The sequence below is a fragment of the Somniosus microcephalus genome, unplaced genomic scaffold, assembly GCF_052327205.1.
Source record: "Somniosus microcephalus isolate GS21.2 unplaced genomic scaffold, FLI_Smic_1.0 scaffold306, whole genome shotgun sequence".
Lineage (NCBI taxonomy): Eukaryota > Metazoa > Chordata > Chondrichthyes > Squaliformes > Somniosidae > Somniosus > Somniosus microcephalus.
This window is the reverse complement of record NW_028225493.1, coordinates 317,382-333,526: the sequence shown is the minus strand read 5'-3', so window position 1 is coordinate 333,526 and position 16,145 is coordinate 317,382. Positions and strand designations below refer to the sequence as shown.

Genomic DNA, 16,145 nt, shown 5'->3' with positions numbered 1-16,145 from the left:
GTGAGTATTTCTACAGTCCAGTCGTTAAAGTGAAAGTAAGGTCTCTAGTTTAGAGTAAGTGTTTAAAGGGAAGTAAGGTCCCTAGTGTATTTAATATTCTTTAATTTGTAGGAAGTAAAGGGTGTAAATTAAGGGTAGGATATGGCAGGGCAGCTTGGCACTGTGGAGTGCTCCTCCTGTGCTATGTGGGAAGTCAGGGACACTTTCGGTGTCCAGGGCAAACACGTGCAGGAAGTGTCTCCAGCTGCAGCTACTCAAAATCTGTGTTTCGGAGCTGGAGCTGCAGCTGGAGACACTGTGGAGCATCCGTGAAGCTGAGATCTTCGTGGATAGCACGTTTAACGAGGTGGTCACACCACAGGTGAAGAGTGCACAGGCAGACAGGAAATGGGTGACTGCCAGACAGAGTAAAAGAACTAGAAAGGTAGTGCAGGAGTCCCCTGGGTCCATCTCACTCTCCAACAGATTTTCCGTTGTGGATACTGCTGGGGGAGATGGTTTCTCGGGGGAATGCAGCAAGAGCCAAGTCCGTGGCACTACGAGTGACTCAGCTGCACAGGAGGGGAGGAAAAAGAGTGGGAGAGCAATAGTGATAGGGGATTCTATCGTAAGGGGAACAGATAGACGTTTCTGTGGCCGCAGACGTGACTCCAGGATGGTATGTTGCCTCCCTGGTGCCAGGGACAAGGATGTCACTGAACTGCTGCAGGGCATTCTGAAGGGGGAGGGCAAACAGTCAGAGGTCGTAGTTCACATTGGTACCAACGACATGGGTAGAAAGAGGGATGAGGTCCTGCAACAAGAATTTAGGGAGCTAGGTAGCAGATTAAAAAGCAGGACCTCAAAGGTTGTAATCTCTGGATTACTCCCGGTGCCACATGCTAGTGAGTATAGGAATAGGAGGATAGAGCAGATGAATGCGTGGCTAAAGAGTTGGTGCAGGAGGGAGGGCTTTATTTTCCTGGATCACTGGGTCTGCTTCTGGGGAAGGTGGGACCTGTACAAGTCGGACGGGTTGCACCTGAACCGTAGTGGGACCAACATCCTTGCGGGGAGGTTTGCTAGTGCTGTTGGGGGGGGGTTTAAACTAACTTGGCAGGGGGATGGGATACGGAGTGGAGCTATAGTAGGGGGTGATGCACAGCCAAATATAGAGGAAAAAACAAGTCAGTCTGGAAGGCAGAGCAAATATGTAACGGCACAAGGGAGTATGGCAAGGCTGGATGGCATTTATTTTAATGCAAGGAGTCTTGCGAGTAAGGCAGATGAATTGAAGGTGTTGATGAACACATGGGAGTATGATATTGTTGCTATCACAGAGACATGGCTGAGGGAGGGGCAGGACTGGCAGCTCAATATTCTGGGGTATAGAATCTTCAGGCGAGACAGAGGGGGGTGTAAAAGAGGAGGGAGTGTTGCAATATTAATCAAGGAGTCAATTACTGCTGTAAGGAGGGATGATATCTTAGCAGGTTCCTCTAATGAGGCCATATGGGTAGAACTTAAAAACAAAAATGGGGCAAGCACTTTGCTGGGAGTGTACTATAGGCCCCCAAACAGTCAGGGGGAGATAGAGGAACAGATATGTAGGCAAAACTCAGAGAAGTGTAGAAATAATAGGGTAATAATAGTAGGAGATTTCAATTTCCCCAATATTAACTGGGATAGTCAGAGTGTGAACGGCTTAGAGGGTGAGGAATTCTTAAAGTGCATCCAGGAGAGCTTTTTGAGCCAGCATGTAGAAAGTCCTGCAAGAGAGGGGGCGGTACTGGACCTAATTCTAGGGAATGTAGCCGGGCAAGTGGTAGAAGTGTCAGTAGGAGAGCATTTTGGTGACAGTGACCATAATTCGGTGAGATTTAAGGTAGTCATGGAAAAGGACAAAGATGTACAGGAAATAAAGGTTCTAAATTGGGGGAAGGCTGATTTTAATATGATACGGCAGGATTTGGCCAAAGTAGACTGGGATCAGCTACTTGTAGGAAAATCCACATCAGAGCAGTGGGAGTCTTTCAGAAAGGAAATATGTTCCCGTAAAGGTCAAGGGTGGGACCAACAAGCCCAGGGAACCCTGGATGTCAAGGGATATACAAGAATGGATTAGGGAAAAAAGGGAGGCTTTTGGCAGATACAAAGGACTAAAAACAGTAGAAGCCCTAGAGGAGTATAGAAAGTGCAGGGGGGTACTTAAAAAAGAAATTAGGAGAGCGAAGAGGGGACATGAAAAAACACTGGCGGGCAAAATAAAGGAAAATCCCAAGGTGCTTTATAAGTATATTAAGGGCAAGAGGATAACCAGGGAAAGAGTAGGGCCCATTAGGGACCAAAGAGGCAATCTGTGTAGAGCCGAAAGATGTGGGTGAGGTTTTAAATGACTATTTTGCATCTGTGTTCACTATGGAGAAGGACGATGTAGGCATAGAAATCAGGTAGGGGGACTGTGATATACTTGAACAAATTAATATTGAGAGGGAGGAGGTACTAGCGGTTTTAGCAGGCTTAAAAGTGGATAAATCTCCTGGCCCAGATGAGATGTATCCCAGGCTGCTGCGTGAGGCAAGGGAGGAGATTGCAGGGGCTCTGACACAAATTTTCAGAACCTCTCTGGCCACAGGGGTGGAGCCTTTCACAACCTCAGGACATCCCAAAGTGCTTCACAGCCAATGAAGTATTTTTGAAGTGTAGTCACTGTTGTAATGAAAGAAACGTGGCAGCCAATTTATGCACAGCAAGCTCCCACAAACAGCAATGAGATAAATTACCTGATAATCTGTTTTTCGTGATGTTGGTTGAGGGATAACTATTGGCTCTGGAATCTTTTACATCTACATGAGAGAGCAGATGAGGCCTCGGCTTAATGTCTCTTTCAAAAGACGGCCCCTCCGACAGTGCAGCACTCCCTCAGTACTGCCCTGCCGACAGTATAGCGCTCCCTCAGTACTGCACCTACGACATTGCAGCGCTCCCTCAGTACTGCCCTTCCGACAGTGCAGCACTCCCTCAGTATTGCCCCTCCGACAGTGCAGCGCTCCCTCAGTACTAACCTGCCGCTGGTGCAGCGCTCCCTCAGTACTGCCCCTCCGACAGTGCAGCGCTCCCTCAGTACTGCCCCGACAGTGCAGTGCTCCCTCAGTACTGCCCTGCCGACAGTATAGCGCTCCCTCAGTACTGCACCTACGACATTGCAGTGCTCCCTCAGTACTGCCCCTCCGACAGTGCAGCACTCCCTCAGTACTAACCTGCCGATGGTGCAGCGCTCCCTCAGTACTGCCCTACTGACAGTGCAGCGCTCCCTCAGTACTGACCCTCCGACAGTGCAGCATTCCCTCATTACTGCCCCTCCGACAGTGCAGCGCTCCCTCAGTACTGCCCCTCCGACAGTGCAGCTCTCCCTCAGCACTGCCCCTACGACAGTGCAACGCTCCCTCATTACTGCCCCTCCGACAGTGCAGCGCTCCCTCAGTACTGCCCCTCCGACAGTGCAGCTCTCCCTCAGCACTGCCCCTACGACAGTGCAACGCTCCCTCAGTGCTGCCCCTCTGACAGTGCAGCGCTCCCTCAGTACTGCCCCTCCGACAGTGCAGCTCTCCCTCATTACTGCTGCTCTGACAGTGCTGCGCTCCCTCAGTACTGCCCGCTCAACAGTGCAGCGCTCCCTCAGTACTGCCCTGCCAACAGTGCAGCGCTCCCTCAGTACTGCCCTGCGAACAGTGCAGACACTGTCTGACCTGCTGAGTGTTTGCAGCATGTTCTGTTTTTATTTCTGATTCCAGTATCGGCCGTATTTTGCTTTTTACCAACCACAGTGGTAGCTGAGATACGGTGCCGAGAAGTTAACTTGCTTTAGTATCGGTGTTTAGTGAGTGCCACGATTTTTAGATGCGTTGCTCCCATCTACAGCTGGACAATGTTATTTCTCAAATCGTTTGTAAATTGCACAAAATTATTAGTGGTTTCTTGTGATTGAACCAATAAATATTACTGAATGAGTCGGGGTTTTGCTGTGGGGTTCGGGGTTTCGCTGTGAGTTTTGGGGTTTCGCTGTGGGTTTGTGGGGTTCGGGGGTTTCACTGTGGGGTTTTGCTGTGGGTTTTGGGGTTTTGTGGGGTTCGGTGTTGGCTCCTGTTGATTTGACTTCAGTGACTTGCAGCCTGAAGGAACTGCCCAGAAGTGAGCAGGCTGTTTCAGTACTGTTCACTATCGCTGAACTCAGTTATACTGTTCACTATCGCTGAGAGTGCTGTTTGGCGCCAGGCTGCAGGATGTTCTTGCACTATCTCTGCCACATTGGCTGTGAAAAGAGAAACATTTCAAGATCCAAAGAGAATAGTAAGAGATTATTTTAGTGCAACACCTTCAGCCTCCCACAAGATGCATCCCGCTGCTTTTAAACTGTATTTTGACACGAGTCCCTGGCTTTGGTATCTAACTTGTAACTATAAATCTCAGGTTTGAGTGCGAGGTTTTGGAGAGCCCCAGTTTGCTCCTGAGGGCTGAGTTCAGTGATTAATGTCACTGAGGCAGACACACTCCGCACCCCTGTGTTAGAGAGGGATAAATCAGCTCAGGTTCCTGCTCCGGATTATCCAGTGACTCCGAGAAGATGAGTGTCTGTAACAGGACTGGGCATTGCTGGGATCTGAATGTTTACTGCTGCCACTCCCTGTCTGGGCAGTGGGGTTTGGTACTGGAAGATAACTGGAACCGTAGCCCAGTGAGAGTCCGCACCTTCAGGAGAGGGGGTGTGAGCTGGTCGATAAGTGTGTTAAAACAGCGTGTTCAGATGGGTAAGTGAACAGTAAATGTATGTTGATGCGGTTAGAGCCAGTGATGAGCCACCCAGACACCTCCCACAGTTTGGGTAGTGCAGATTCTGAACTAGAAGTTTGCACTGCCCAGTGTCCTGTGTGGAATTTATCAATAGTTTCTAGGCAGTCTGTATGGAACTGTTGTGGGAGGGTGTTTGAGACTGAAGGGCAAAATCTGCCCATTGCCAACCCTGTCTGCTGAGAGAGTCGTGGGTTTTCATGTAGCACTGAAGATAAGTCTGTCCGAGGACAGCTCTGCAACTGGTGCTGCCTTAGAGCACCAGAAAAAGGGAAAACTAAATGCTGAAAATTTGAAACAGAAAATGCTGAAAATTTGCAGTAGGTAAATCTGTAAAAAGGAACGCTGGGTTATGAAGTTCTGGATTGTGGTGAAGGGCCCACACCTGATGTCGACCTGTTATATCACCAGGAGCAGTGGGAGGGTTGTGTTTGTCTTCAGGACCACCTGATCTGAAGGCTTCTGGCAGCCGAGTGTGGCAATATCGGCTGATACAGGAGCAGGGACGAGTGATGCCTTGATTACTAGATACTGCCAGCTCACCAATTGCACGCGTCCCATCACCCAGTTAAATATGGCAGTGATGTGTAGGGAGGGTAGTTAACTGGAATAATGTAACGGCAGCTTTTACATCAAACTCACACACTGCTCCATTTCTGTAAACACACTTTATTGTAACACACATTCAAACTAATGGAAACGTGAAAAACCTGTGGGCGTTGAGGCAAACCAGGAACATAACAAGGGCACCAGAAAGAACATTTATATTCCAACAAAACTGCATATTTAACAATTCTGGGAAGGGCTGGGCTGGGCTGGTCAGGCCACGGTCTGCTGGGATCATACATGTGTAAAGTGGTTTATTCACCTGATCTGAGGGCCGCTGACAGGCGAGCTTGGCGCTAGTGGCTGATACTGGAGCATCATCCTGTTACTTTTTAAATTTATATAGATCTTGTCTTTCTATTGGATAGCTCTTTCAAAGAGCAGGTAGGATTCTATGATCTACATCTTGTACATAGTGTGCCCTTGTCACGTTTCTTGTAGCACTTTCTGTCACATTGTTTTCTGCAAGCAGTGTATTAACAGTATCTTCTGACTCAATGAGCAATGCCACAGGGGATCGGCTAGTATATAAATCTTTGTTTAATGGCTATTAATGTGTGGTCACTCACAGACTATCTCACTGAACTCCAGCTTCTGTGGGGAGTTTATCCACAGATGGACAACTGGCCCCAGAGATGTTTTAAACTAGAATGATATTTCCCCGTGCTGTGTCAGACAATCTACCCTGAGCTCTGATTATAAGGACAGAGTCTTGTTCTGTAAAACAGAATCTCAATAAATCACCTTTGAAGCCCAGCTTAAAAGGGGAGACTTTAGTCTTTGGAGTTGGGACTGGGCACCTTAATCAGCAGAAAGTGTTCCATCTGGGACAATATTACATAAGTTTTACAGCACAGAAACAGGCCATTTAGCCCAACTGGTCCATGCAGTGTTTCTGCTCCACACGAGCCTCCTCCCTCCCCTCTTCATCTCACCCTATCAGCATAGCCTTCTATTCCTTTCTCCCTCAAGTGTTTATCCAGCTTCCCCTTAAATGCATCTATGATCTGGCCTAATATCCATTAGGCCAGATCACCAACAACGATGAGTCAGCCTACAGGGAGGAGGTCCAGCATCTCGTGAAGTGGTGCGCCGACAACAACCTGGCCCTTAACATCAAGAAAACCAAAGAAATCATTGTGGACTTCAGGAAGTCTAAAGGCGGAAGTCACACCCCCATCCACATCAATGGGGCTGTGGTGGAAAGGGTGGACAGCTTTAAGTTCCTCGGAGTCCACATCACGGAAGACCTCTCCTGGTCCCTCAATACCTCCTCTCTGGTGAAGAAGGCCCAGCAGCGCCTATATTTCCTAAGGAGGCTGAAGGGATGTAACCTGTCACCTCTGATCCTCTCTAACTTTTACCGCTGCACAATAGAGAGCATCCTGACGAACTGTATCACGGTATGGTACGGCAACTGTAGCTACTATGACCGGAAAGCCCTGCAGCGGGTAGTCAAAACTGCCCAACGCATTACCGGCACCCGGCTACCGACCATAGAGCACATATACCAGAAACGCTGTTTACGGAGGTCACGGACCATCATCAAAGACCCTACCCACCCCAGCCACAGTCTGTTCGCCCTCCTACCCTCTGGGAGACGCTACAGATGCATTCGCACCCGAACGACCAGATTTAGGAACAGCTTCTTTCCCAGGGCTGTCATCCTACTGAACTCCACAAATAAACTCTAAAGCCTGCACATCTGCCAATGCACTTTATTATGGTTATGTTTATGTTAATGTATTACAAGCCAAATGTATGTTGAATGTTTAAATGTCTTAATCTAAACGTACACTCTCAGGAGCCGCAAGCCTACATTTCGTTGTACTGCACTTGTGCACTAACAATGACAATAAAAGTTGATTATTATTATTATTATTTATTGACAAAAGAACCAGAGGCGACATGAGTAAAAACTTTTTTACGCAATGAGTGGATTTGGAATGCACTACCTGATAGGGGGGTGGATACAGATTCAATAGTGGTGGATACAGATTCAATAGTGGTGGATACAGATTCAATAGGAGCCTTCAAAAGGGAATTGGATAAATATTTGAAGGAGAAAAATTGCAGGGATCTGGGGAAAGAGTCGGGGAGTGGGACTGACTAGATCGCGCATTCTCGCCACTCTCAGAAACAGTCTGAAGAATGAGGACTCACTCCCCCGCCGGCTAGAGCGGACAGGACCAATATGATGCTTCTTGCCGCTACTTCCTTTACCGAGAATCCCTGCTGTCATTTTCAGCTAAAAATTAAAATACTGCAGCCGATGACTTCTTTCTTTGTGGAAATATCTGAAATTAATTTTTTAAAATCGGAAATGAAGTTACCGTCTCTCGGGTTGTTGCTGAGCTTGGCTCAGTGTCTGAGTGATGTTAACATTTGTTAGTGCATAAACTGAGGTGACTAACTCCCGGACAGCAGATTGCAACAAAATGAAAATGATCTGATCTTTAAAAAGTGATTTCCTGAAAAGAATTGGGACTTTGGAATAAGTGATGATGATAAGAGGAGAAAGATGATGTCTGGAATATCTCAGGATTGTGCAGTCTGACAGTTGTATCACTTACTCTGCTGTTTCCTTTGGTTCCCATCAATCATAGTTATTTTTCATTACACATCTGAAGATAGTTTTCTATGTTAAAGGTATTATAAATGCAAGTTGTTGGATATAACAGGAACTGTTTCTACAGTGTCCACATTTCCCCAGTACCTTTTTAGTTCTGTATTCAAGATTCTAAAGGGTACAGATAAACTGAGAAATAATGAGCTATTTGAAACTCCCACAAACATTGGAATCAAAACATGACCGAACATTGAATGTGAACAGTTTCAATTAAACTACTTCAGTTAGTGGTAAAGGTTTAGAACAGACTGGCCAGGGAGATTATAGAGGCAGCTAAAGATGGAATCAGGAGAGAGCTGAAAGACGTGATTGAGGGTTGAGAGAGACAGAGAGAGACAGTGTAGGAGAGGTGAGGGGGCGTGAGTGAGGTTGGGGGGTGTAAGTTAAGAACATAAGAAATAGGAGCAGGAGTAGGTCATTTGGCCCTTTGAGTCTGCTCCACCATTCAATAAGATCCTGGCTGATCTTCTACCTCAACTCCATCTTCCTGCACTATCCCCATATCTCTTGATTCCCTTAATATCCAAAAATCTATCGATCTCTGTCTTGAATATACTCAATGACTGAGCCTCCACAGCCCTCTGGGGCAGAGAATTCCAAAGGTTCACCACCCTCTGAAGAAATTTCTCCTCAACTCAGTCCTAAATGGCCAACCCCTTATTCTGAGACTGTGACCCCTGGTTCTAGACTCCCCAGACAGGGGAAACATCCTCCCTGCTTCTACCCTGTTAAGCCCCTTAAGAATTTTATATGTTTCAATGAGATCACCTTTCATTCTTCTAAATTCTAGAGAATACAGGCCCAGTCTACTCAATCTCTCTTCATAGGAAAATCCCCATCCCAGGAACCCGTCTGGTGAACCTTCGTTGCACTCCCTCTATGGCAAGTATATCCTTCCTTAGGTAAGGAGACCAAAACTGTCCACAATACTCCAGGTGTGGTCTCACCAGGGCGCTATATAATTGCAGCAAGATATCTTTACTCTTATACTCCAATCCTCTTGTAATAAAGGTTAACATACCATTTGCTTTCCTAATTGCTTGCTGTACCTGCATGTTAACTTTCTGTGATTCGTGTACAAGGACACCCAGGTCCCTCTGAATACCAACATTTCCCAGTCTCACCGTTTAAAAAAATATTATGCTTTTCTATTTTTCCTACCAAAGTGGCTAACTTCACATTTCTCGACATTATATTCCACCTGCCATGTTCTTGCCCACTCACTTAACCTATCTATATCCCTTTGCAGCTTCTTTGCATCCTCCTCACAACTTACTTTCCAACCTAGCTTTGTATCATCAGCAAACTTGGATACATTACACTCGGTCCCCTCATCTAAGTTATTGATATAGATTGCAAATAGCTGAGGCCCAAGCACCAATCCTTGCGGTACCCCACTAGTTGCAGCCTACCAACCCGAATTTAAAAAAAAATTTGTTCCCAGGATATGGGTGTCGCTGGCAAGGCCAGCATTTACTGCCCATCCCTAATTGCCCTTGAGCAGGTGGTGGTGAGCTGCCTTCTTGAACCGCTGCAGTCCCTGTGGTGAAGGTACTCCCACAGTGCTGTTCGGGAGGGAGTTCCAGGATTTTGACCCAGCGCTGATTAAGGAAAGGCTATATATTTCCAAGTCAGGATGGTGTGTAACTTGGAGGGGAACTTGGAGGTGATGGTGTTCCCATGCACCTGCTGCCCTTGTCCTTCTACGTGGTAGAGGTCACGGGTTTGGGAGGTGCTGTCGAAGAAGCCTTGGCGAGTTGCTGCAGTGCATCTTGTAGATGGTACACACTGCAGTCACGGTGCGCCAGTGGTGGAGGTAGTGAATGTTTAAGATGGTGGATGGGGTGCAGATCAAGTGGGCTGCTTTGCTCTGGATGGTGTCAAGCTTCTTGAGTGTTGTTGGAGCTGCACTCATCCAGGCAAGTGGAGAGTATTCCATCACACTCCTGACTTGTGCCTTGTAGGTGGTGGAAAGGCTTTGGGGAGTCAGGTGGTGAGACACTCGCCACAGAATACCTACCCTCTGACCTGCTCTTGTAGCCACAGTATTTATGTGGCTGGTCCAGTTAAGTGTCTGGTCAATGGTGATTCCCAGGCTATTGATGGTGGGGGATTCGGCGATGGTAATGCTTTTGAATGTCATGGGGCGAATGTTATTTGCCACATATCAGCCCAAGCCTGAATGTTGTCCAGGTCTTGCTGCATGTGGGCATAGAAACATAGAAGATAGGAGCAAGAGTAGGCCATTCGGTCCCTTGTACCTGCTCCGCCATTCAATGAGATCATGGCTGATCATCCAAATTCAGTACCCTGTTCCTGCCTTCTCCCCATATCCCTTGATCCCTTTAGCCTTAAGAAGTATAGCTAACTCCTTCTTGAATATATTTAATGAATTGGCCTCTACTGCCTACTTTGGTAGAGAATTCCACAGGTTCACCACTCTCTGGGTGAAGAAATTCCTCCTCATCTCTGTCCTAATTGGCTTACCCCTTATCCTTAGACTGTGACCCCTGGTTCTGGACTCCCCGACCATCGGGAACATCCTTCCTGCATCTAGTCTGTCTAGTCCTGTTAGAATTTTATAAGTTTCAATGAGATCCCCTCTCATTCTTCTAAACTCCAGCGAGTACAAGCCCAATCGACCCACTCTCTCCTCATACGTCATTCCTGCCATCCCAGGTATCAGCCTGGTGAATCTTCGCTGCACTCCTTCCATGGCAAGAACATCCTTCTTCAGATAAGGCGACCAAAACTGCACACAATACTCAAGATGTGGTCTCACCAAGGCCCTGTACAACTGCAGCAAGACATCCTTGTTCCTGTACTCAAACCCTCTTGCTACGAAGGCCAACATAACATTTGCCTTCTTAACCGCCTGCTGCACCTGCATGCTTACCTTCAGCGACTGGTGCACAAGGACGCCCAGGTCTCGTTGCACTTCCCCTTCTCACAATCTATTGCCATTCAGATAATAATCTGCCTTCCTGTTTTTGACACCAAAGTAGATAACCTCGCATTTATCCACATTATATTGCATCTGCTATGCTTCTGCCCAATCCCCCAACCTGTCCAAATCATCCTGGAGTTTCTCGGCATCCTCCTCACAGCACACACGCCCACCCAGCTTTGTGTCGTCTGCAAACTTGGAGATATTACATCTAGTTCTACATCTAGCATGGACTGCTTCATTATCTGGGGAGCTGCGAATGGAACTGAACACTATGCAATCATCAGCGAACATCCCCATTTCTGACCTTATGTTGGAGGGAAGGTCATTGATGAAGCAGCTGAAGATGTTTGGGCCTAGGACACTGCCCTGAGGAACTCTTGCAGCGATGTCCTGGGGCTGAGATAATTAACCTCCAACTACCACAACCATCTTCCTTTGTGCTAGGTATGACTCCAGCCAGTGGAGAGTTTGCCCCGATTCCCATTGACTTCAGTTTTATTAGGGCTCCTTGATGCCACTCTCGGTCAAATGCTGCCTTGATGTCAAGGGCACCTCACCTCTGGAATTCAGCTCTTTTGTCCCTGTTTGGACCAAGGCTGTAATGAGGTCTGGAGCCGAGTGGTCCTGGCGGAGCCCAAACTGGGAATCGGTGAGCAGGTTATTGGTAAGTGCCGCTTGATAGCACTATCGACAACACCCTCCATCACTTTGCTGATGATTGAGAGTAGACTGATGGGGTGGTAACTGGCCGGATTGAATTTGTCCTACTTTTTGTGGACAGGACATACCTGAGCAGTTTTCCACATTGTCAGGTAGATGCCAGTGTGGTCGCTGTACTGGAACAGCTTGGCTAGAGACGCGGCTAGTTCTGGAGCACAAGTCTTCAGCATGACAGCCGGGATGTTGTTGGGGCCCATAGCCAGTGCGCTCAGTCGTTTTTATATCACGTGGAGTGAATTGAATTGGCTGCAGACTGGCTTCTGAGATGGTGGGGACATCAGGAGGAGGCCGATATGGATCATCCACTCGGCACTTCTGGCTGAAGATGGTTACAAACACTTCAGCCTTGTCTTTTGCACTCGCGTGCTGGGCTCTGCCATCATTGAGGATGGGGATATTCATGGAGCCTCCTCCTCCCGTTAGCTGTTTAATGGTCCACCACCATTCACGACTGGATGTGGAAGGACTGCAGAGTTTTGATCTGATCCATTGATTGTGGGATCGCTTAGCTCTGTCTATAGCATGCTGCTTCTGCTTTTTAGTATGCATGTAGTCCTGTGTTGCAGCTTCCCCAGGTGTGCACCGTGTTTTAGGTACGCCGCCTGCTGCTCTTTTACACTCCTTATTGAACCAGGGTTGGTCCCCTGGCTTGATGGTAATGGTAGAGTGAGGGATATGCCGGCCCATGAGGTTACAGATTGTGGTGGAATACAATTCTGCTGCTGCTGATGGCCCACAGTGCCTCATGGTTGCCCAGTTTTGAGCTGCTTGATCTGTTCTGAATCTATCACATGTAGCACGGTGGTAGTGCCACACAACACGATGGAGGGTGTCCTCACTGTGAAGACGGGTCTTCGTCTCCACAAGGACTGTGCGGTGGTCACTGCTACCAGTGCTGTCATTGACAGATGCATCTGCGACAGGTAGATTGGTGAGGGCGAGGTCAAGTAGGTTTTTCCCTTGTGTTGGTTCTCTCACCACCTGCCGCAGACTGGCAGATATGTCCTTCAGGACTCGGCCAGCTCGATCAGTAGTGGTGCTGCCGAGCCAGTCTTGATGATGGACATTGAAGTCCCCCACCCAGAGTACATTCTGTGCCCTTGCTAACCTCAGTGCTTCTTTCAAGTGGTGTTCAACATGGAGGAGTACTGATTCATCAGCTGAGGGCGGTAGGTGGTAATCAGCAGGTTTCCTTGCCTATGCTTGACCTGAAACCATGAGACTTCATGGGGTCTGGAGTCAATGTTGCGGACTCCCAGGACCACTTCCTCCCAACTGTATACCACTGTGCCGCCACCCCTGGTGGGCCTGCCCTGCCGGTGGGACAGGACATACCCAGGGATGGTGATGGAGGAGTTCGGGACATTGGCTGAAAGGTATGATTCTGTGAGTATGACGATGTCAGGCTGTTGCTTGACTAGTCTGTGGGACAGCTCTCCCAATTTTGGCACAAGTCCCCAGATGTTGGTGAGGAGGACTTTGCAGGGTTGACTCGGCTGGGTGTGCTGTTGTCATGTCCGAAGTCGGTGCCGAGGTCGATGCCGGGTGGTCCATCCAGTTTTATTCTTCTTATTGCTTTCTGTAGTGACTTGCTAGGCCATTTCAGAGGGCAGTTAAGAGTCAATCACATTGCTGTGGGTCTGGAGTCACATACAGGCCAGACTGGGTAAGGACGGCAGATTTCCTTCCTTAAAGCACATTAGTGAACTAGATGGGTTTTTATGATAATCTGGTAGATTCATGGTCACCATTACTGATACTAGCTTTTTATTCCAGATTTATTTAACTGAATTTAAATTCCCCAGCTGCCGTGGTGGGATTTGAACTCATGTCTCTGGATCATTAGTCCAGGAAAATGACGTGTTTATTCCTACTTTCTGTTTTCTCTCCGTTAACCAATCCTCAATCCAAGCTAATTGCTTACCCCCAATCTCGTGAGTCTTAATTTTGTGTAATAACCTCTTATGTGGCTCCTTAACAAATGCTTTCTGAAAATCCAAATTCACTACATCTGTTGGTTCCCCCTTATCTACCCTGCTAGTTATAACCAAGGTTCTGTTTAAGCTGCACAGCGCTCTGGAGGTCCCGCGCAGCTGGTGAGCCAGCTTTTAAATAGAAAAACTGTGCATGCGTGGAATTTTGAATGTCCTGTGCAGCCCGTTAAAGGGGCCACGTGGGCCCCAAAAAATTAGAGGGAACATTGGTTACAACCTCAAAAAACTCTTAGATTTGTCAAACACACTTTCCCTTTCATAAATCCGTTTTGACTCTGCCCAATCATATTATGATTTTCTAAGTGTCCTGCTACCACGTGCTTAATAATAGATTCTGCCATTTTCCCTACTACTGATGTCAGGCTAACTAGCCTGTAGTTATCTGTTCTCACTCTAGCGGGGTTATGTTTGCTACCTTCCAATCCGCAGGGACCGTTCTTGAATCTAGGGAATTCTGGAAGATCAAAACCAAAGGAGAGATTGGGGGTGTAGGAGAAGTTGGGGGAAGGAGTGACAGGAGGGGGAAGGAGTGACTGGATCTCATGCAGTGGACAAGATTCTGTTCGATGGTTGAGACTGCAACACAGTAAGGACTGTTCTCTAATACCCAGCAAAAACTGACACGCAAATGAAGAGGAATGTTTCTCGTTATATGATTGCTATATTTAATCTTTAATAATGTCTGCAACCTTTGTACTATATTAGGCTTATGGTTTGACAAGGTACCTAAAGGTCATTTTAAATTGACCGACGAGTACCTGCAGCTACTTGCCTAGAACTTTACTTGAGGTTGTTGACACAGATGATACTAATTCATAAATTACATTAGACAAGAACCTCCAGATGCAACACGATTGTGTTTAGAGAATCTCTGACCCTTTATGAATATTTGGTGTTAGAGATCTTTTTCCAAAGTAGGGCTTTGATGTTGTTTAACAGCAGTGAATGATGTACCTCCATCTGGCTCGCCAACCCATTCAGTGTCATGCAGGTCTGCAGGTGTTTTTGTAATTCATCTCTGAAATCGGTGGGTGCCCCATACAGCAGATACTCCCGTAACAATCCACAAATCTTGGCCAGATTTGGTTGTATCAGTTCAGTATTGCATTGCTTCACTAGTTTGTCACAGGTTGCTGTGCAATCTTTCCCATGTGTGCAGTCTGTGTTGTGTTCACAATGACGCCCTTTATAGAATCCTTTAAGAGTCATTTCTGTCACCACCTTCCTTAAGTTAACCATTTTAAAATCATATTTCTCATTGTAGCCGATGTTACTCGGGTCTGTGTCGCAGATGTAAAAACTGCCGTAAGTACCGTGAAAAATCTCCTCCACGAATTCCAAGAGACCAATGGTAATTTCTGCTCGCCGTGGCCATGCAGGAGCAAACCATCGGTTCAGGCTCTTGTGCACCATTGTGGGCAAAACTGCTTGAAGGAAGCGTGGCACCTTGACGCTGTAAAGTGAGTGGTAGGGGATCTTCTCAGTGATGTACAGGTCTCCACAGTAGCCCAGTAACTGGGCGGTGTGTTCCTTCTCGTGCAGAGAAACAATCAATAAAAACTCATTGAGCTGAAGCAAGGCCCAGATAGACTTTGCTTCTGCTAAGGAGACCTTCTTGTCCTGGTTGATATCTGCCATGTTGATTATTCTGTTGACAAGGTTCCCAAGTGATTGCTGATCTCCAAGACTAGACTGAAAAAAGAGAGAGCATTGTGAGTGACGGCAATGCTGGAATCCTAAATATAGTCCCAGGGTCACAATGGCAGAACTGTGAGCACAGAGTTTGGGGAATCTGCTAAACGGAGTGGCAACGGGAATTTGGTGAGAGTGGGAATTCACTGGTAAGGAGTGGGCGAGTAGTAAAGATTGTGTGTTGTTATCAAACTGAAATTTAACCCAGTTTTCTTACTTTAAAACTTGATTTTAAAACTGCAAGTCAGTGGCAGTTAACAGTTAACCAGCTGTAAGTGGGTGCTTGACTAGGTGTTAGTTATTGTGGCTGGCAGTTGACCGACCAGTTGGAATTAGTGTGTTTCTAAAAGGTATATATTAGAGAAATATCTGCTAACGCACAGAGCTGGGTGAATCTGCTAAATGAGTGGCAACAGGAATTTGGTGAGTAGGAGAATTCGGAGCAGAGGGCGAAGGAGGTGCAAACTAATTTAAACCAAGGGGCAACAGTAAATGTATAAATAAATCAGTAATTAGATCTAAGGGGATAAAATTAAAATTAACTAAGTAGAGGCTACCAAGATTAACGGGATCCAAATTGCATTAAATAAAAATCTGGTCTACACAAATAATAAATAGGAGTAAGGGGATACTAAACTAAAAACATATATAACATAAGTAGATAGACTTTTAAGCAAAATGATGGAACAGCTGAGACCCATTGCCTGCAATCCCTGTGCCATGTGGG

The 16,145-nt window shown here is 46.9% G+C and overlaps 1 protein-coding gene across 1 annotated transcript in view; it reads right to left on the bottom strand.

Moving 5' to 3' along the window:
- Nucleotides 1-7,135: 7,135 nt before the first annotated feature.
- Nucleotides 7,136-16,145, bottom strand: part of dipk1b (divergent protein kinase domain 1B) — a 48,900-nt gene continuing 39,890 nt past the window's right edge. Inside the window, exon 5 of the mRNA XM_085980593.1 lies at nucleotides 7,136-15,418. Coding sequence (XP_085836719.1) covers nucleotides 14,606-15,418 — 813 coding nt within the window. The 3' untranslated portion in view covers nucleotides 7,136-14,605. The remainder of the gene's footprint in view (nucleotides 15,419-16,145) is intronic.